We start from the raw sequence: 22839 nt of genomic DNA, 5'->3' as shown, positions 1-22839 counted from the left end.
AAATTAACATGTCTGTCATCTTCCATAGAGACCTCTTTGTGCGTGTGTGTAGTGGGGGTGTACACCTAAAATTGACTCTTAGCAAATATTCCATATATATTACAATATTATTAACTACAATCCTCCTGTTTGTTGTGCCTTAGATCTCTAGACTTACTCATCTCACATAACCGCAACTTTGTACTCTTTGACCTACAATCTCCTCATTTCCTCTTCCTTCCCCGCCCTGGTAACCTTTCTACTCTTCGTTTATGTGCATTGGACTTTTTTTTTTTTTTGAGACAGAGTCTTGCTCTGTTGCCTGGGCTAGAGTGAGTGCTGTGGCTCACAGCAACCTCAAACTCCTGGGCTCAAGCGATCCTCCTGCCTCAGCTTCCCAAGTAGCTGGGACTACAGGCATGTGCCACCATGCCTGGCTAATTCTTTATATATATATTTTTAGTTGTCCAGATCATTTCTTTCTATTTTTTTAGTAGAGACGGGGTCTCGCTCTCGCTCAGGCTGGTGGACTTTTTAAAAAATTTCACATATAAATGAGATCGTGCTTTCACTCAACTTTCTTAGGGCCTTGGGGAAGCACACATCCACCAGCCAGCCCAGTTCCTTCATCTTTAAAACAATCCTGCCAGTGTGGCGATTGTGATAATTTAAGGATGGTTTCAGCACACGGCCTGTACTAGGCCCTTAGGATGTACAAATAAACGGGATCCTTTTTCTTCCTTCAACCAACGCAGTGGCTCTTGATTTTGGGCGACTGGGGCATTTAGCAACGTCAAAGACATTTGGCCGTCACTATGGGGGTGCTAAACTTCCTACAGTGCATGGGACTGCCTACCTCCTTCTCTCCCCCACTCCTCCATTCCCTCTGATTTTGGGATTAGAAGATGAAAATGGGCACATTATAGGTTTTCCTCTCTCTTCGAAGAGGGAAATTGTCATGATCCTTAATGCTGTTTTTACACGGCGCCCTGTCGGAGAAGGCCGGCTTCCTCCTCCTGCCGTCCTCTGAGGACTAGGACGGGCTTCCCGTACCATCCTCATTCATATACATGTCCCCAATTAAAGATTCCCTGTCGTTTCGGAGAGAGCAGCCTGCGCCTGGGAGTGAAAGGGGAAGGAGGGACCCGCGCATCCTTGTGCTCTTCCCTTGGCTGGAAGGCGAAGCAGGGCCCTGCGCAGAACACCGGGAGGCTCTGGGCAAGGTTATGGGGTCCTATCAGCCTGAGCGGGGCAGACCACCTGAGGCAGCGGCCCCAGGCAGCGCCCAGCCCGACCACTCAAAGCCAGCACCCCAGCGCCCCAGCGGCGGGGCAGCAGCAGACGTGCTCGCTGGCTCCACCAGGGCTGCCGGCTGGCTGCGGAGGCGGCGGGCGCCCGGGTCAAGCCACCCCCAAACTGGCCGCGACCCAACCTTGAAGCGGCCCCAGGACAGCGGTGGGAGTGAGAGCGGGGCGGGCCAGGGGAAGTTTGTCTTCTTCCAAGCACGGGAGGGCACTTCAGCTTCCCCAGGCTGCACCTTCCTGGATGCTGCTGGAGGCAGACAGCGAGGGCTGGCTCGGCGGTGGCCGCATGGGTGAGGGGGGAGGTGGGCCACCCGTCGCCGGGAGCTCTTGGTGTATGAGAGGCAAGATCTGATTCCAGAGAGCATGACTATGTGCTGAGTCAAACCCCGCCGCTGGGCTGGGTCTGCAGCCGGCGGCTGAGCACAATCTGCTGTGGTTAATGATTGATCACGGGCCACCCCGCTCCGCCTCCCGCAGCTCCACAGAGGGTGCTTCTGGAGGGCGGACCAGGCGGCAAATGCCGGCAGCTGGAAGCGGAGCGAGGGCTGCGAGGCGGACGCAGAGCGCGCAGAGGGGCAGGGGGAGCTTAGGCCCTCCTTCCTCTGCCCTCTCCCCGCCTCTCTCACACACACCCCTAAACCCCACCCCCAGGCGCCTGTGGGGCCTCTCCTAGGTTAGGCTGCTCCAGGAAGTTTCCATGAAAGCGCCTGAAACACTAAGTTACCTTTGCCAGGAGAACTCCAGCGAGAAAATAGGCCTGCGCCCACTCAGGTGAGTTGCAGCCGAGAACTTTGGGCTCTGCTGGGAGGAGAAAGGGAAGTTGAGAAAATCCTTGGACCTGGTGGCGTTGTCTCTTCCTCATGGCTTCACCCAGCCGCCCCGGCAGTGACTGCTCCCGTATCATCGATCACAGCCATGTCCCCGGGTTTGAGGTGGCCACCTGGCTGAAAATCACGCTCATCCTGGTGTACGTCGTCATCTTTGTGGTGGGCATCCTGGGGAATAGCATCACCATTCGGGTCACCCAGGTGCTGCAGAAGAAAGGCTACCTGCAGAAGCAGGTGACGGACCACATGGTGAGTTTGGCTTGCTCAGACATCTTGGTGTTCCTCATCGGCATGCCCATGGAGTTCTACAGCATCATCTGGAAGCCCTGGACCACGCCCAGCTACTCCCTGTCCTGTAAGCTTTACACTTTCCTCTTCGAGACCTGCAGCTACGCCACGCTGCTGCACGTGCTGACGCTCAGCTTTGAGCGCTACGTCGCCATTTGTCACCCCTTCCGGTATAAGGCCGTGTCCGGACCCTGCCGGGTGAAACTGCTTATTGGCTTCGTCTGGATCACCTCCGCCCTGGTGGCATTGCCCGTGCTTTTTGCCATGGGTACCGAGTACCCTCTGGTGGACGTGCCTAACCACCGGGGTCTCACTTGCAACCGCTCGCGCACCCGCCACCACGAGCACCCCGAGGACTCCAACATGTCCATCTGCACCAACCTCTCCAGCCGCTGGACTGTGTTTCAGTCCAGCATCTTCAGCGCCTTCGTCGTCTACCTCGTGGTGCTCTTGTCCGTCGCCTTCATGTGCTGGAACATGATGCAGGTGCTCATGAGGAGCAAGGCCGGGTCGCGGGCCGACAGCGGGAGGCAGCTGCAGCTGAGAAAGACCGAGAGTGAGGAAAGCAGGACCGCCAGGAGGCAAACCATCATCTTCCTGAGTGAGTGCCCGGGGCCACCTGGGGGCACCCCCTCCCTCAGCCCGGGCCACCGCCTGTGGTCCTCTTCGGGGGGAGTCTTGCCCCAAAGGTGTGAACTTAAGTTCACCGAGGTGGAAGAGTCTTATGGCAGCCCGAGGGCATTGATCTGGGGCTCTGGATGTTTCTTCTGTCTGCTTTGGGGGTGTGTGGTGGGCTGTGAAAAGAGCACAGAGGACTCAGAAGGTCTGGGTGTGTGCCACAGCACCACTGCTGTGACTGTGGGCAAATCACAAAATATCTTGGCTAACATGAGGACAATACTACTGGGAAGGAGCAGGGACAAACTAGGCAATGCAGGAGAGGTGAAAGTCCTCCGGAAAGGACCAGAGATAAAGGGAGTGTTTTTATCTAGCCCTGTCTTTACCCCGAGAGCCTTTCTCAGGCAATTAGATTTTGTTCTCATTTTTCTACTCCTTCAGAGAAACCAGGCTGTCGGGGCCACACACTCTCCAGGCTGCTATTTCATTCCCTGGGTGATCTCCCCAGGGTGGTGCCGGGGTGTCTGCGGTGGGGGGTCTGTTCCTCCCCAGAGCAGAGGAACACGGCAGCACAGCCTGTGTACCTGATCCAGAAAATCCGATTTCACAGATTTCTCAAACTTGATTGAGCTCCCCGAATACCAAGTTCCTGTGTAGAAAAACCTGCTGGCTTTCTAAACTTGTGTTGCGATACAAGTATTTAAAGTTGAGGCCTTTTCTGTATTTAAAGAAAGTATTTGAAGGGAGGCCACAGGTCTGTAGGCCCCAAAGTGGCCTTGCTCGCTGCCCTTCGGGAGACCCGGCTTTAATGGAGACCCATGAAGTGTGTGTGAACAAAGGTTTTAAAGTTTTTTTTCTTTAGCAGAAACAAGAAAAAGAATGCGTTGTGGACGTGTGAATGAGAGTCAAGGGGAGTCGATATAACGAATGTGTCCCGTTCTCCCCTCTCCTTTCCCCTGTGGCGACAGGAAAGGAATAAATCATGATGATGTTTGTTTTGGTGTGGGGAACTTGAGCAACAGGTTCCAGGGCCAGGAGTCAGACATGAGAGAAGACTGGAGGCACTTAGAGATGGAAAGAACCGGGTCTTGCGTCAGCCCTGCCCCTGGCTTCTGGCATGTCGGTGACTTTACTCTGTCTTGACTTTACTCTGTGTCTGTGCAAAATGAAACGAGGGAACTTAATACATGTGGATGGCCACTCTGCATCAGAGGCCGTGCTAGGTGGTTTGCACTTCCATTTTATGGAGGAGGAATTGGAGGCTTGGAGAAGACCTAATTCACACTCCGAGATTCTCACCCTGCTTCTCAGGGCAGGGGAAGGAGTGTCTGCCCGAGAGGCCCACAGGCATGGGGTGAAGGCAGTGAAATGAGGCAGGACTTTGACAACAAAGGTGCTACTAGGTTAGCCTGGTGCTGTTGCTGCCTCCCAGGGCCAGCCTTTCTGGAGGTACTGTTATCTGGGGCTTTGGGAACCCGGTTCACCCAACCCAATTCAGTCTCTATGACCCACTGACTGCTACTCAGGATATTCCAGGAAGGAATGGACATTGCATTTTGCTTAAAGCTTGAACATTTGTTGAAAGGCTAGTTCTCCCTTTCTCCCTACATAGCCCCTTAGGTGTGTCTTAAATTGTTATCTGTAATTTATACTTTTGTGTGAATGAATTTAATTTCCTCTCCCCCCTTTTTTGGGGGGGGGTGCAGGAGTATGCAGGGCACTGGCCTGAGTGGATGAGAAGTAGGGAGTAGACAGGAATTAGGAAGTAGTCTTCAGCTACCTTCAAAGGCATTAAGGCTGCCTTTGACCAAAGGAAAAAATAATTAATTTGCCTAATCAATTATTTGCCTAATCTCAGTGTTTTTTGTATTTCTCTGAGTCGATGCCTGTTCTCTCTTCAGTAAGTGTTCTGAGTCAAAGTCAGTCTCCACTTTGTAGCATAAAATCAGAATGCCACAGATTTTTATTTAGAGGTGGATGGGACCTTGGTGATCATCTCATTCCGTTAGTAACTGCCTGGAATGAGTTTGTTCTCGTTGCTGCTCTCACTCCTTCCTTCTAGCTCTTTTCCTTCTTTCTTATAACTGTGTATTAATCACCCACTGCGTTCCGGGAGTAAAGATTGTTGAATGGCAATCAGGTGCTCAATGTGCGATAATGTCCTGGGGGAATTTACCGTTTGTATTTCGCCCATTTTCTCTGCAGTAGGTTTTCAAAGCAGTTCTCGAAAAATGTCCTCCTCTCCCAGTGAATTTCAAAGAGCTTTTAAAAATGGGAACCTCACTAATTAACTCAAGTTAGAAAATAAATTAATGGAGTGAAGAGGAAGAAACCGTGGCCTGCATCCATCAGATTAGTACAATGCAATTTACTTTGTGGGTTTCATAAAACTTGTGCTTTGGGGCATTTTTAACCCAGAACAAATGAACATATGAATTGTTTACAAATCGCTGAATTTAATATAGTGATTTAGCTGTCCTTTTAGTATTTCATTTCACAGATGGATCAAATTAAAATAAATATTTGCTCATTTCAAACATATCTTGAATTTAATGTGAAATGTAAATGACGACATAGCACAAGATGTCTTTGGAGCTCTTGAGGCAATAAAAAAACAATTACAAAGTTTACTCCTTTGTTGTTAAAAATGCTAACTTCTACATAACAGAAATAAATTCACAAATCTACCCAAGATGAGGAAACCCATGTAGAAAATATTAATTTTCCTTTCTGCATCTTTCCCTATCGTGCCTGCCTAGTTGAGGTGCTGGGCTGGCAAATGATGAAAACAAATCGGGAACCGTGGGAGAGAAAGAGAAGCTGGGATGCCTACTAGCTTTCGAGCAATTTGCAGGAGAAACAGTGATAATGCAAAAGTGCACATTCCTGTAAACAGGAGTGTCTTCTCCTTCCTCTTGTCAGCTTAGTGAGAAATTAGTAATAGACTTGTTTCCTGTTGCAAGGTTATGGCTCATGTGCCCATGGAATACTTGTCCAGTGTCAGAACAGACGTTGCTGGTCTGGATTTCTGACTATTCTGGAGAAAAGAAACTGGTAGAGTTGACTCTTTTTCCCTTGAATGTTGAGGATGTGTAAAATGAGGCTTCCTTTCAAGCAAGGCTTTCCCAGACCTTCCATCTTATCTTTCTGATCTCTCCCTTGGAGTTACTCCCAACGCAGATAGCATCCGGGACCATGGATGCCCATGTTGTGTCTACTGCATACATGGCTTGCTGTCACATGTCACCCACTCAATGTGGAACAACAGAGTATAAAAGAAATATAGTTTTAATTTGTAACTTTCAAGAGCATAAAGTGATTGGGTCTTGGTTACAGCTACCTCCTAGAGAACTGTAGGGCAGTGACTGGCTTTCAACCATAGTTATGAAACAAGATTTTTACAGATTATCATGAAGTTACAAAATTAAACATCATAGAAGATTAGAAGATTCAGGACTCTATAATAATTACACTCTTTTGCACTCTGATTTGATCTCCCAAGTCAGAAGGAAAGGGAAGGAGTTACGTCTCGTGCAGGAATTACGCATCGACTTGGGTTGCTCATGGGAGAATATCTTGAATATGGACAATACCCATCATGTGTATTCGGATGGAAAAAAAGGTTGAGAGTTGATGCTGTAATTGACTACTCTAAAAAGTTGATGCGCATTTAGATATTTGTGGAATGGGCTAGGAAGATGAGGGGAGAAGGAGATCAGAATCACATCCTCTGGGTTTTTAGACCCCAGATTTAGAGACCAAATTAAGGGAGAGGAGTGGGAGAAAGTGAGAGAGAGACAGAACACTGAGATGTTGACATTGGGTCCTCTTTACCTGAGGAGGATCAGTACCCGAAAAGAACTCTTAAAGTTAGTTCCCTTAAAGTGGGGTCCAACATTTCATGTGAAAACAGGTTTGATTTGGATTTGAGAGTGAAAATTTTAAAAAGACACTTATCTTGTATTTTGTAAATAAAGGTTATAATTATAACTATATGTTAATTCTTGTAACAGCTATTCAGAATGACTTATGTGTGGCTTGAGGGCATGATTTTTCTGACCAAGCTATATGATAGCCTTTGTGTTGGATTTTCTCAGCAAGAGCATGAACAGGTCTTCTTTTAATTCTTTGCTATTTAAATCACCCTCATGGAAGCACCTGTCCTGGCATTATCCTCATCAATTTCCATTCTTTCAGGATTAACTGGTCTAATTCAGACAGACCTTCATTTGTCAGTGGCTTGGCATTTGATTCAACTATTTCTCCAGCTGCCTTTTCACTGACTTCCTAAAATTCTGTAGCCCATGTGCAGGCCATAACCAAAAACATAATTAGTTTAAAAAATCAATTCCTATCCGCTAGTGTACATCAAGGATTACATACAAGTGGATGCTTTGAAATGCTTCCGAAGTGCCCATAACAATTTTTAGGTAGTTGTTTTCTTGACTAGTTTAAGAAAACATGTTTTCACCATTAATTTTCTCAGAAAAGGCTTTTTCTGTGGCATAAAAGGATACATCAACCCAGTCTCTCGGGGAAACGCCACCAAAATTAAACTGGTGACTTTTTTAGTGGAAGCTATTATTTTAACTCAAATGTTTGGATATTTCAGGAAAAAGTTTTGCCTCAAATATTCTGATTATTGCCTCTATTCTCTTCTTCCCTTTAATGGGGTAGATGTCGCCGTAATAAATGGCATTTCAGGTTTATTTTTCTATTCGTGATATCTATCATAAATTGCAAGTGTTCTGTGATCAGCCTGGCAGACAGATATAATGCTGCTTTATTTTTATAATCAGGCTGTCTCAGAGATTTCATTTCTCTGCTGGAGAGATGCATCATTTCTGAGGAAGGGAACATGGAAGCCCAGTCCCCATTGGTTAGCAAGCCAGTTCATCTGTCTCAGTTGCGTGCCTCGTGGGGCTGCCAAAGTGTAATAAGGAGGCAGAGGCCTCAGTTGAGCGAAGCATTCGGCTTATTAATGCCAAAACCACTCAGAATAAAAGCCATTTGTGAGTTGAGACAGCACGAAGGAAGAATATTGAATGGGGAGTACAGGAGCTCTCCCTGGCTGTACTAGACAAGGCCCCCCGGTCCATTACTTGGATGACCCTATCAACTCCCATTCCTTTTCCTTCTGCCCACCTCCCTGGCCAGTCTGCAACCCTGGGACTACCCAGCTGACTCTTCACCTCTGCTCCTTGGCTACCTCCCGAGCACCAGAGAGCAGACCGGTCCTCATTGCTGCTGTCCGTTCCTGTGAGTGAATGGTGTGCAGCCACCCCTGGGCCCTGCTCTCTGGTGCGAACCTTCCTTTGCAAGCACCTTCAAAGAGCTCCCGCTCCTGGCTGCGCTTTCTACTTTGTTTCCAGTGAGCCTCCACTGGGTCATCGCTGGAAGAATCGCATCTGCTCTTATGCTTGTCTGGCTGCTCTTCCCACTGCAGCCACTAGGAGCTCATGGACACCCCAACCCATCTCCACCCCCAACAGACTACAGCCAGTCGTGGCTTCCCACGGCTGCCATGCCAACCACAGACCAAAACCCTGGCTGTAGGCCCTCACGTCGCTGCCTCCGCTTACTCTATGGAGTGCCGTTCTCTGCTTGTATTACTCAGCTGGGGCCACCGTAACAGCGTACCACAGACTGGGTGGCTTGAACAACAGACATTTGTCTTCTCACAGCTCTGGAAGCTGTAATGCTGAAATCAAGGTGCCTCAGGGCTGGTTTCTTCTGAGGCCCCTCTCCTCGGATTGCAATTAGCTGCTGTCTTGTGTCCTCATGTGGCTCCTTCTCTGTGCATGTGCACTCCTGGTGTCTCTGCCTCTTCTTGTAAGGACGCCAGTCCCATCAAATTAGCCTCATAACCTTGTTTAACCTTAATTACCTCCTAAAGGCCCCATCTCCTAAAACAGTCACATTGAGGGTTAGGCCTTCAACATATGAATTTGTGGGGGGCTCACCTTAGTCTGTAACGCCCCTTAATTGTTTACCCCACTGGCCGCCCTTCAATTTCTTCAACACAGCATGGCGGGGCCCTTCCCCGACTCGGCCTATGTGTGTGTCATCTTCGAAATGCTCTTCTATCCTGCTCTACACTCTACCTACCCCTCACCCTACCCCTTCCCCAAGTTAGTCTCTTTCTCCTCCCTCAGCTCTCTCCGGGGAAGCTGGCCCTTGCTCCTCAACTCCATTAAACCTCCCTTGAAACAAGACTCACAGTTGGAATTTCACATTTAATTGTGCGGTCATTCGATTGTGTCTGTCTTCCTTCTAGTTCCTTGAGGGCAGGAGCTCTCCCTAATTTTGCTGCACACTGTACCTGGTTCCCACCATAGTGCCTGGCATACAGCAGATGGTCAATGAATATTTGTTGACTGAATAAATAAATGAACGAGTCTCAGGGTGGAATTGAGAAGCAATGTTCTGTTTTCCCCTGGGCATGCGTTCCATAGACGTTTATCACTCCGCAGAAATGTTCTGGTTAGTCTAAAGATGTCAGAAAGGGTTCTGACTCCTCTGAGGCCTCCAAAAAATCAAGTCATCATGGAAGACACTTAAGATTTGCTCTCCCCTGAGCAAATGAGCAGTTGGTGCCAACTGGATCCTGAATATTAGCTTAACCGTATATACTTGCCAGACATAACCATGAAATGCAAGTGATTAGAGTGGTGTTTTACAGTTCTCGTTAAACTCTGTTGAAGATGTTAGCTCGGTGATACAACTCTAAACTTTACTTCTTAGCAGGCAATTTCACCTGCTTATTGACAAGGGGGTACTCAAGATAATGGAAAGTGGGGGTAACATTTTGAAAATATTAAACCAATGTGTTTATATTTCTCTTTTAAATTTCATTCACCTGCAGCCATTTCCCTCAAGGATGAGCCATGAGGTTTATCACCCGAGGGAAGGAAAAAGCAGGCACTCCCTGGGACAGAGTGTTACGGATCAGTTTTGGGGCCAGAGGCTAAAATTCTTGACCTCTTTAGCTAGGCACTTATCTTGAAAGCCAGGCTTTGTGACGGGTGAAAAGGGATTGCTTAACTCCATAGCTGTCCCTTTAATGTGGCAGGAGCCCAGCCTGGTGGACTATATCAGCCAGTTCCAGACAAGGGGGTTTGAAATTTATCCTTACAAGCCATTTCAGGGTTTTAAGGAGTAAAACAGCACAGTTGAATCTCTGGTGCCGCCCCTGGGGTGACAGCATTTGTTGCATTGCACTCTGGGTCAAAACGCAGGTCTGGTTATGTTCCCAGAATGAAAAAGAGATGACCCTTCATAGCAACGTGGTCCTGGCAGAGCAGCTGATACCAGTGAGTTCTCCTTGACATTAGCCAGACCTCTCACTCTTGGTTTTACCAAGTCTTGCTGCTGCCACAGGCCTCCATGGCCAGACGGTGACTCTACTTCCACTCAGCAACTCCTCCTTTCCCAGCACAGAGACCTGAACTGCCCCCACGTTGCTCAAGCTCTGGTTAGGAGTCAGCCTGAGGGAGCTGAGCTAGGTCACAGTAGCTCTCACTTGTCTTCTCTATGGTATAATGATCTATCCATTCTTTAAGAACAATCTCAAGTCCCCACTTCTTCCTTGAGGCCTTCCTGGACCACTCCAGCCTACACTGATCTTCCTCCATGTGAGGAGCCATCTTAGACATTTCTCAGGTGGGGCCACAGGTATTGTCTCTTGCCTATACCTGGAACTCCCTGCACTCTCATACTTCTTCAACCTTCCTTACTGGGTTGGGAGTGCAGGGGCTACATACTTAGAGGTTGATGGGTTGAAATTCCCTGACAGTGGCGACTACTCCTGAAACAGAAGGAAACCACCCCACACCATGATCCTCAGGAAGCCACCCCAGCTTTCCTTGCCTTTCCTCCTTTCCCTGTGGCAGGTGGAGTTCTGAGGTGGCCCCCCAAATTCCTAGTCCCTGCAGTATGTGTACCCAACTATTCAATCAAACACTAATCTAGGTGTTGCAGCAGAGGGATTTTGCAGAAGTAATTAAGTTCCCAACTTGTTGACCTTAAAATAGCGAGATTTTCTGTGTGGGTTTAACTAAGTCACATGATTTTTTAAAATCTGGGTCTAGAGGTCAGAGACAGGAGAAGTCTGAGAGTCAAAGCAGGGGAGACATTTGACAAGGGAGAACTTCTCTGCTGCGGGCTTTGGAACTTCTTTGCTGTGGGCATTGGATGGAGGTGGTGGGAACCACATGGCAACCTCTGGGTGCTGACAGCCAGCAAGGAAATGGGGACCTGATTTAACAGAGGTGGATTTTCCCCCAGAACTTCTAGTAAAGAACTCAGCCTGCCCTACAGCATGAGACCCTGAGCAGAGATCCCTTCGTGTCTTGCCTGGGTCCCGGGTCTGTAGAACTGGGTGCTAATAAATAGGTGTTGTTTTAAGCCACTTAATTTTTGATAATTTGCTGTACAGTGATAGAAAACTAATAAATTCCCTCAACCCTGATAAGGGAGATACAAGGTAAACACAAGTCCTGCCTTAGTTATATCTTCCAAGACAGGTTCAATCTCCATAAGCTTCTCTTTGAAAAGTCTCACCTTCCAAGAGCTATACCCTTGGCCCAGCCATTTATTATTCACAACCCACTTACTGATGATCTGCTCCATATTCAATGGTCAGGAAGTTTGCCAAGCTCCAGGGCACTATGAAATGTTTACTGGAATCTTAGACTCTTGTTTGGGGAATTCAGAATTGGTGGGTTTGAGTCCCACCAGCTGAATTAGAATTGTAAGTATCAAAGAGGAAAACGGTATTGGATTGATCTTATAATTATCGTCCTTTTGGTAGCTCTTTTTCCATCTAGCCTGGCACTTAGTAGGTGCTGCATAAATATTTGGTGAATGAGTTAATATCTGGGCAGCATGGCTGCTTCCAAGAGTCTTCCTCCACAAAGGAGACGTTGCCTACCTCCTTCATCATGTAGCTTCAGATGGAAAACGCACGTCTGAGGGAGGAAGCCGACCCCAATGCTGAAAGCAAATCTGAATAAGAGAGATGTCTCAGGCTGGAAAACTTTACCATTCTCTGACTTTAGGGTTTCTGCCAATTTAGAAATTTGACAAAATGTCCTGTTTGTACTTACTGTGTTTAAGAGCCATTCTGGCAGGCAGAGGGCTTTTTAAACATCTCATCCCACTACTTTACACATCTCCAGGGTGGCTGAGTAGCTGGGGAGTGGTGGTGTTACCAGAACCCGACAGAATGGGATCAGGAAGCAAGGCTGCAGCATCAAGTTGCTATCGCACTTGTTAAATGTCCAACTGGTGTGAAAGCAAAGGCATGCAGGAGTGGGAGGCAGGCCCAGCTGGCACGAGCAGTGGACGTTGAACTGGTGGAGAAAAGCCATTCTCTTCCTCTAGGGAAGGGGGGAGAATCTGCCCTACTTTAGAAATAAAACACTGCACTTGGGGTGTTTGGGCCAGAGCCAGTTATTGGACTTTATATATTCTATTTGGCTTTATTTATTATATAACATATAATGTAAATATATATCACATATATTATAATTTTTTGGAAGGTATGATATACTCAGAAGAGACAAGGCTTTCTGGGAAATTTATGTGTTTTTCTATATGCTGCCATTCTGAAGGATTAAATACTGTGTTGAAATGACAGCTGCATATTTTTTATATCTAAAAGACAGCTGATAGGTTTTCACTTTTTCAAGTTCAAGTTTGTCTTGACAGGTTCGGCAAATAGGTCGCCTTGGTGATTGAAGGTTGCCGTCTCGAAGGTGAAGAAAACTTCTGTAGGAACAAGCTGTTCTCCTTCTTAGATTTTAGAGATTCATTATCGAATCTCTTGCACACACACTTTCTCCGGGAAGCCTGCCTGGGCTGGCTTTGCCCTGCTCTAATCACGCCAGCAGATCTTTGTGTTTCATTTGGTGGTTCGTTCATGAAGTATTCATGAAACTTAAATTGTGTGTATAATGTCATTTGCACCATAGAGATGAAGAGATTGGTTCCTCCTTTCAAGGTGCTTAATCTTTCTCTAGTTGGGATATCAAATATAGAGGTAGGGCCTTGGAGAAGCCCACAGATACCACGTGATGCAGAGTCTGGGGCAGTGGCTGTTTATAAAGTAAGCTTATACGATGCCAGAATTGTTAATAGAGTGATTGAGTGGACTTCAAGCCTGAGATGTTGCCTGCACTCTCCATACTCACCCTGTGGTTCAGGGACCAGCAGCATCAGCATGACTGGGAAATTGTAAAATGCAGAGTGCTGGGCCACACCCACACCGAGCGAATTACAATCTCACTGTAAGCAGGTCCCTGCGGTTCCTATGCCCTAACCTACAGGGTGAGGAGCACTGATCTACAACAGTGAAAGGGATTCTTTGACTCAAAGACTAGAAAAGGATGAATTAGGAATGATGAAACTCACCAGTTGAGATAAGAACTATCAATCACTTGTGTAGTTGTAACTACACAACTGTGCTTAACACTTAAGCATAAGAAACTTCACATTATTTTTAAGAAGAAAGTTAAACCTGGATTTAAGCCTCTATTTGCAATGTAGTGAAAATTTTAATCTCAGTAACATTTTTTGGGGGGGCTTCCTCTTTCCCATGTTGTATCAAAATTCAAGGGACATATGAGGGGCCCAGAAAATGAGGCATTTGGTCCCTTGTTCAAAGTACTTCCTGTTGCTCCTTCTGTTCTATGATTCTGCTGCCAAGGCTGGCCAGAGGACTGGGGCCAGCCAGCCAAAGGGCCAGCCTTTATATTTTATCTCCATTCCTCATAACATCATCAGCATGAGGGTATCCTTTTCCTCACTCTGCAGAATTGCCCAACATCACCAACCATTGCAATTTGAGCTGGGATCTGCCATGTTCCAAAGTCTACATTCTTTCCTTGAGCAGAGAGATAGTATCTTAAAAGAGGACAGGGGACTTGTTATGGACCATCAGGGGTGGAGGAGGGAAGAAAGCATGACGCCAAGTCTGGTGGTCTTGCTTTTAGGCCACCCAGAAGCTTTTGGGTACTCTGCTTATGTTTGGGGAATTCCCTTCTTTGTGAGGCCTGTTTCCCTAAGCTAGTGGGCAGAAACCTGCTTTCTCCGAATCCCTTGCAGCCAGAGCACAGCATGTGATCTGGACTGCACCACTCTCATGCACTGGCACAAGAGTCTCACTTGGAAGAGAGTGGTTGCAAGAAGCAGCAGCCACATGGAGTCAGTCTCCTTGGGGACAAGGCCAATGTGTGACAGTGGCATTGAGAGAGCAAAGACAGGAGAACTAAGGGCAGCATCCTGGGCCAGATGTTGGCAGCGCTTCTTCATTGGTGCAGTCCGGTGGGATACCCTGATACGATTCTCTGGCCTCCTAGGGATTATGTGAAATGACTGATAGCCTCATTTCCAGTTGAAACTTGACCAGGCTTTGTTGTTTGCACTAAGAACTCTGTAAATCCAGAAAACAGGTAATAGAAAAATTGGACTGGGCAGGGGGTCCCAGAAGGGAGCAGTGAATGGTGAATTTAGATTGAAAAGTAGACAGGGTATGGAGGAAGTTAATAGCTAGGCTGAAGGATTCAGACTACACATTGGAGGCAACGGGGAGCCATGGAAGGCTTTTGAGAAGAGGAATGGCAGGAAGGAGTGCAAAAAGACTGATATGCCCATAGTGTGTATTGCTGGCAGGTAAAGACAGTGGTGGGGGCGCAGGTGTGGAAGTGGCGGTGGGTTCTGATGATGATGCATGGGCAGGCTGGCCATGAAGGGTGGTAGTTGTCAACCCTGTTAAGCATTAAGATCACCTGTGGAGTGTTAGACAATGCCCTACTCCAGCCCATTGACATCAAAATTTTTTGGGGGTAGAGCCCTGGGCATTGGTATTATTTAAGCTCGCAGGTGGCTCCAGTGAGTAGCCAGGGCTGGGATTGGGGGAAGAGGGAGTGGGAAAGGCAAGCTGGGCCTGGCTGGGGAGAGCTTGAATTTGGTGGCTGCGCCAAGGTTTTTTGATGGCAGGCCACCAAACCTGATCTTGAATTATCTCAGAAGTAAAAAGGAATTTACTGAAAGTATACAGGGTAACCTACAGAGTCAAAGGAAAGGCTAAAGAACCAAATTGTCCAGGGGTCTAGAGAGCCTAAATTCATGGACAGCTGGCTTGGGCTCCACCATCCAGGAAATATCAGCTTCAGGCATCTGCCCATATTTGCTGTCTTTCCGTTCAGGAATGAGAATCTTACTGGATGAGCTAGGTTGTTTGCCCAGTCCCTGTGAGCCTGAGATTTGGGCAGGTGATGGACAGTGCCATCAAGACTGTGTGCAGTGAGAGGCATGGTCCCCAAAGGAGAGCCATGCTGTACCCAGGAAAGCCAGGGAAGAAACAACAGATGCCCCCTGCAGGGGCTTTATGGAGGCTGGTCCATGTGATGAGGCTCATCGTTGTTGAGTTTCTTCTGTGCAGACTTTTCCCAGACCCTGTTGTCTGTGTGGTCATCCCTCTGTACCTCCCCCGCCCGCTAGCTGAGTTGTGGGAGACCTTTCCCAGGAGTCCAGTCATCTTAGTGTGAGAGCAAGTCAGACAGTGCGCAGGAGGGAGCAGCAACAGAGCCTCCTGCTTTGCAGTGCTGTTGCTGGGAGCCGGTTAATGCCAAATCCCCTAGGCATGCTTCCTGTCTGGGAACCTGACTCATTCACCCAGGCCACTGACCAAGTACTGGATTGTGGCTTTTCCTCACCACAAGATCAGGTTGTATTTGAACCTTGGCCTGGAAAACAAAAGTCTCTGGCTGTGCTTCAGGGTCAGCTGCACCATCCACTTCTAGAATTGGGCATTTTTCAGCTATGTCTTAATATGTTATTGGCCGTAAGCCAGGACTCCTTGTTTCAGACGTAAAATCCCACCTTTGATGTCAAGGATATTTACCATAGAAAATAGGAATAGATGAGGTGTATTCATTGCCTTCTGGAAATCCAAAAAGTCATTTGAGAAAAAGAAAACTTAGTAATTTGTAAAAGATTTTGTTCTGAAAATGTTTGAATTTCACATTAGAAGGTTGATTGATTTTTGATTTTTTGTACCAACTAGACTCTATCACTGGGGTGGTTACTATTTTCTCTCCCTGCAAGTTAAGAGGCAAGGAGGCTGTTGTCCAAAGCAGTTCTTCAAAGTAGTCTCTTCTCTTAATGGTGTTTCCTGCACGGGAGTCACCATACGTCAGGTGGGCCTTCCCTGGCAGTGAGCTATGTGCATTGAGAACACATGGAGAGGCTATAGCACATGTGGACTTCACATTCAGTGTGCAGGGCCCTGAGTATGTAGGTGCCGTGTCTTAAGTGGTGTGAGTGTTGGCAAGGGTGTTGTATTAGTTTCTTGTGTCTACTGTAGAAAATTTTCACATACTTGATGGCTTAAAGCAACAAAAATTTGTTTTCTCTTAGTTCTGAAGGCCAGAAGTCTAAAGTCAGTTTCACTGGGCCAAAATCAAGGCGTCAGCAGGACCTTACAAGCTCTGGAGGGTCTAGGAGAGACTCCATTCCTTGACTCTTCCAGTTTCTGGGGCTGCCGGCATTCCATGGCTTGTGGCCACATTACTCCAGTCTGCGAGGCCAGCATCTTCAAATCTCTCCATGCTCTGTCTTCAAGTCATCTTCTCCTCTGTCTTAGTCCATTTGGGCTGCTATAACAAAATATCATAGACCGTGTGGTTTATAAACAACAGAAATTTATTTCACAGAATTCTGGAGGCTGAGAAGTCCAAGATCAAGGTACTGGCAGATTTGTGTCTGGTGAGGGCCTGCTTTCAGGTTGCAGACTGCTGACTTCTCACTGTATCCTCACATGGTAGAAAGGGCCAGACAGTTCCCTGGGGCCTCTTATATAAGGACACTAATCCCATTTATGAGGGCTCCGATCTCATGACCTAGTTACCTACCAAAGGCCATACCTAATACTATCACATTGGTGACTAGGTTTCTAACATAGGAATTTTGGGAGACACAAACATTCATTAGTATCCTCTGCATGTGTCAAATCTCCCTTTGCCTTCCTCTTCTAAGAACACATCGGATAGAATTTGGGGCCCACTCTGATAATCCAGGATAATAGCTCTATCTCAAGATCCTTAACTTAATCACATCTGCCAAGACACTTTTCTTTGTAAGGTAACACTTATGGTACCCAGGGATTAAGACCTGATATTCTGGGGGGACATTTTTCAGCCTACTATGGGAAGCAAAGGAGTACCAGAAAGTATGAATTTAATGTGGTCCATGACCATAGTCTGCAAAGAGACATTGAGCAGTACCAAGGTGTATCTGTCCCAATCTCCTTTCCATTACCTACAAGTGTGTGTGACTTTGGGAAAATTACTCAGCAGCTCAGAATCTCAGTTTTACTGTCTTTGCATTGGACATAAACTGATGTCAAAGGTTGATGTGAGCATTCAGTGAGAAGTATATGGAGGCCTCCAGTGCAGTGCTTGTGGTAGGGCCTTAATGAAAACTACAGTTAACCCTTGAACAACATGAATTTGAACTGTACAGGTCCACTTATACATGAACTTTATTCAATAAATATATTGGAAAATTTTTTGAAGATTTATGACAACTTGAAAAAACTCGCAAACTGCATAGCCTACAAATAGCAACAAAAATTAACAAAAAGCTATACATGAATGCATAAAATATATGTAGATGCTACTCTGGTTTATCATTTACTACCATAAAATATATACAAGTATATATAAAAAGTTAAAATTTACAAAAACATGCAAATCCTTATGGATTATACATAGTGCCATTTGCAGAGAAATGTAAACAAACATAAAGATGCAATATTAAATCATAATTGCATAAAATTAACTGTAGTACATACTGTACTACTGTAATAATTTCATAGCCACCTCCTGTTGTTATTGCAGTGAGCTCAAGTGTTCCGAGCACCCACTTAAAACGCCGTGTGATGCTAATCATCTCGGCATAAGCAGTTGGTCTCTCCAGTAAATTGCGTATCGCAGTAAAAAATGATCTCTTGTCGTTTTGGTGCATTTTTCATCATGTTTAGTGCAATACTGTAAACCTTGCATAACACTATGCAACCCGTATGAAGTGCCACTAGTGATGGTGGAAATGCTTCTCCCAAGAAGCAAAGTCATGACATTGAAAGGAAAGGTTGAATTGCTTGATATGTACTGTAGATTGAGATGTGCAGCTGTGGTTGCCTACCATTTCAAGACAAATAAATCCAGCATAAGGACTATTGTAAAAAAAAATAGAAAGAAATTTGTGAAGTTGTCACTGCAGCTACACCAGCAGGCATAAAAACCTCACACTTTTTCAAAAGACCTATCTTGTATAGAAAATGCAGCTTTTATGTGGGTGCAGGATTGCTATAAGAAAGGCATACCTATGGAGTCTAATATGATTTGAGAAAAAGGGAGGTCATTATGTGACAACTTAAAGCAAAAGAAACGTGAAGGATCTGAAGTTGAAGAATTTAATGCCAGCAAAGGATGGTTTGATAATTTTATTAATAGAAAGAGGTTTGGCTTAATAAATGTCAAGATAATAGGAGAAGCAGCTTCCACAAACCAAGAGGTAGTAGATGAGTTCCCAGACACCATTAAGAAAATCATTAAGGAGAAAGGATATCTTCTTGAACAGGTTTTTAATACAGATAAAAGTGCCCTATTCTGGAAAAAAATGTCACGAAGGACATGGATTGGTAAGGAAGAGAAGCAAGCACCGGGATTTAAGGCAGGAAAGGATAGGCTAACTCCAGTGGTTCGTGCAAACGCAGTTGAGTTTATGATCAGGACTGCCCTTATCTATAAAGCTGGTAACTCCAGAGCCTAGAAGGGAAAAGATAAACATCAGCTCCTGGTTTTTGGTTGTACAACAAGAGGACCTAGAAAATGAGAACCGTTTTTCTGTATTGGTTCCATCCATGATTTGTCCCTGAAGTCAGGAAGTATCTTGCCAGTCAGGAACCACCTTTTAAAGTTCTTTTGATACTGGACAATGCTCCTGGCCACCCCATTAGTTCAACACTGAAGGTATCAAAGAGGTCTACTTGCCCCAAACACAATGTCTCTAATACAGCCTCTTGATCAGGGAGTCATAAGGACCTTTAAGGCTCATTACACATGGTACTCTATGGAAAGGATTGTCAATGCTATGGAAGAGAACCCCAATAGACAGAACATCATGGAAGTCAGGAATGATTACACCATTGAAGATGCCATTGTTGTTATCGAAAAACCCATGAAAGCCATCGAGCCCAAAACAATAAATTCCTGGTGAAGAAAACCGTGTCCAGATGTTGTGCATGACTTCACAGGATTTATGAAAGAGCCAGTGAAGGAAATAATGAAAGAGATTGTGTAGATGGCAAACAATGTAGGGGGTAGAGCGTTTCAAAATATCAATCTTGGAGAAATTCAAGAGCTCATCAACACCACACCAGAGGAATTAACAGGAGACGACTTGATATAGATGAGTGCTTCTAAACCAATGCCAGACGATGAGGAAGAAGATGTAGCAGAAGCAGTCCCAGAAAACAATTGACATTAGACAATGTGGCAGAGGGTTCCAGTTATTCAAGCCTGCTTTTGACTTCTTTTATGACACGGACCTTTCTATGATATGGACACTGAAACTGAAGCAAATGGTGGAAGAAAGATTGGCACCATATAGAAATATTTTTAGAAAAATGAAAAAGCAAAAAAAAATCAGACAAATTAGGATGTGTTTCTGTGAAATTACACTAAGTGCGGCTGCCTCTCCTACCCCCCCTTCGACCTCCTCCACCTCTTCCCCCTCTGCCAGCCCTGAGACAGCAAGACCAACTCCTCCTCTTCCTCCTCCTGAGCCTACTCAATGTGAAGACAATAAGGATGAAGACCTTTGTGACGATCCACTTCTACTTAATGACTAGTAAATCTATTTTCTTTGCCTCACGATTTTCTTAATATCTTCTTTTCTCCAGCTTACTTTATTGTAAGAATACACTATATAATACATATAACATACAAAATAAATACGTGTTAATTGACAATTTACGTTATCAATAAGGCTTCCAGTCCACAGAAGGCTATTAGTAGTTAATTTTGGGGGGAGTCAAAAGTTATACAAGGATTTTTGACTCACGGTTGGGGGCTTCAGTACCCCTACCCCTCATGCTGTTCAAGGGTCAACTATAGTTTCTTACAGTGACCTTGTGATGTTACAGAAAGAGTTTTGGTTGAGGATTCAAGAGAACTTGGTTTTAGTCCTTACCGGGCCACTGACTTGTATCGTTTTGAGCAAATCTCAACCTGTTTCATCATGTGAAGCATGAAGGGGGTGAACTTGAGGAGTTTGTCTCAAAAGTCCCCATAGTAATAACACAGGAAGGGGATCCAGGTTCTAGTCTTAAGCGCTCCGTGGAGTAGAAGGTCTGTGAAGTCTTCTCTATATTGTAAAGATGCGTGGACATTTGCATTTCACTCTGTTACATGTTGTTGCCTGATGCAATATAAAAACGCTTCAAGTTCATTTTCATAAAGTAAAAGTGTCAGCCCAGGGAAGGTGATTCATGATGGCCTTGCAGAGCCTCTGGAGCGCTCTCAGGTGACTAGCTGTGTGCTCATTCCAGATAGAATGGTTTAAGCCCAGAGGCTCCCTGAGTCCCTATGCTCTGAATTATTTGCCTTTGACCTTTATTGTGTGAGAAGTTACTGGAAGAGCAAGAGCAGCTCCAGGCCCTGGCAGCCCATGCTGGGCGGGAGCCTTTGATAAATTACCACGTTGATGTTTTCTTCACGCACTTGTAAGGCCAAGGCATTATTGGCCGTGGCAATCGATATATCAAAATGAATTTTTGGAAGAGTGTCATCAAGCCGAGCTTTATTTCCAAAAACACGAAAAACTCAGCCCGGGGGAGGGAAAGATGACTTTCACTGTGAAATAAACAGCTGATGGCTTAGGCATTGCTTATGTCGTGCTAGTCTGTCTGAGATGTAGGCGCCGTGGTAACCAATTGTTCCCAGAATCTACATTTTCGAGGCCCATTAAAACTTGAGGCGTTGAAATCATGTTCTCTTCATTTTTCCCATTTTAATAATAATAATGAGAACGTTAAAATGACATTCTGAATTTATATTGCACTTGTCTGTGAGGCGCTCTTAGCACTTTACAATGTCCTATCAATCCTCATCCCATAGCTGTGAAATGTTGGTAGCAGGTAATATCCATAATTATTAATATATTCAGCTTAGTAAAGAGCCCCTGGCTGGAAGAAATTTTGGTGATGTGGGATAGTGCTGGCTTGTGGGTAAAGAAGAGGCTAGAAATTCTAGGTGCTTGTCTGGTTCTTCTGCTTGGTCCATCTCTCTCTGCCTCAGTTTCCCTTAGTCAAACGGGACAGCAGTAGGGTGTCTCCTCACCTTGCCACATGGGTGTGTGGATGAATGCAAATATTAATCATATTAGCTAACACTTTTTTTGAGCACTTGCTACATGCCAGCTGTTCTAAAAGCTTTTCATGTATTCATTCATTGAATTCTCACAAAAGCCCTATGAGCCAAGTGCAGTAATTTACTCTCTTTTGGAGATAAGCAAATGGAAACACAGAGAGTTCAAGGAACTTGCCTAAAGTAACACAGCAGTTGAGAGAATAAGGTGGATTTGACCCAGGCAGGTTGGTTATAGAGCTTGTGGTAGTAACCACTTTGCTAGAGTTGCTTGAACTTTGCTATTGCAACACAGTACACACATGTGTACACACACACACACACATACACAGAGCAAACACAAGTTTCATTAATCAATATTCACTCATCCTTAACTTAGAATGTGAAAATGCATTTTGGTATTTTTCTATTCTGTTCGTTTCATTAATAAAAATGCCAGTCTTGAGCCAGTAAATCGATTTTATGATCACGAATGAGAAGCTTTGCATTATACCATACTCCTTTGTATTGGAGACCAGAAAGGGTGACGTGCGGGCCCTGGCTCGGCTCCCCCGGCATCGCCTCCGGGGGCAGTGTTTTGTGTCTGAAAGAGTGTGTCCCGGTCTGTGGGCAAGGTCGGGCAGCAGCTGCCTCACTCTCCCCTCCTGCCTTGCACCTAAGGGTCTTTGGGGATCTTCTCGGCCTGCGTGCCTGTGTTCCAGCTCTAAGTTAAACCCGGGTATTTACTGAACAGACATTATGTGCTGGGCACTGCGAGTGTCGGGCTCTGTCTGGGGAAGCCACAGAGAAGCATGGGGCATGATCCTTGACTACAAGGACATTTCAAGCCTCAGGGAAGGAAGGCAGACGTGTGAAGGGAGAACCAGGGGAGGCGACTGGTGTAAGGAGCATAGATTTGGGAGCTAGATAGCCCCTCCCAGTAATGTGACTTTGGACAAAACCTCGACCTTTTAGAGCCTGTCTCTAAATACAGCTTGAGTGAGATAATGCCAGTGAAACCGTTTGGTGAACCACGGAGTGTTATAAGGAGGTTAGTAGTTAGAGGTCATGTTGTCATAACAGCATTGCTACGTATGGGAGTCTGGCGCCCCAGTGAGCACTGGGGGTTCAGGGAAGGCATGGGAGGGCTGCAATAGTCACTGAAGCCTTCCTGAAGGAGGCGGCATTGGAGCTTAATCTGAAGGGGCATTTTTAGTTCCTGGCCAGAAGGGTTATGGTTGCACTCGGAGGTGGAGACAAACAGATGTGCAAGGTCCAACGCTCATGCAGGAACCGTGCTTGTGGTTAATCAGGTCATAGCTCAAACTCCGATTGATCCTGATCTGCTTTTGTGATTCTTTTTTTTTAAGAGACAGAATCTTGAAATGTTACCCAGGCTGGCCTCGAACT

The 22839-nt window shown here is 45.9% G+C and overlaps 1 protein-coding gene across 1 annotated transcript in view; it reads left to right on the top strand.

The window, feature by feature from the left end:
- The first annotated feature begins 1870 nt into the window (after positions 1 to 1870).
- The window catches only part of GPR39 (G protein-coupled receptor 39), a 199185-nt gene continuing 178216 nt past the window's right edge, over positions 1871 to 22839 (top strand). Inside the window, exon 1 of the mRNA XM_012650531.1 lies at positions 1871 to 2999. Coding sequence (XP_012505985.1) covers positions 2144 to 2999 — 856 coding nt within the window. The 5' untranslated portion in view covers positions 1871 to 2143. The remainder of the gene's footprint in view (positions 3000 to 22839) is intronic.

Source organism: Propithecus coquereli, unplaced genomic scaffold (genome assembly GCF_000956105.1).
Source record: "Propithecus coquereli isolate 6110/MARCELLA unplaced genomic scaffold, Pcoq_1.0 Scaffold33, whole genome shotgun sequence".
Taxonomy (NCBI): Eukaryota; Metazoa; Chordata; class Mammalia; order Primates; family Indriidae; genus Propithecus; species Propithecus coquereli.
The sequence above is the reverse complement of the archived record's forward strand: the minus strand, read 5'-3'. Positions and strand labels throughout refer to the sequence as shown.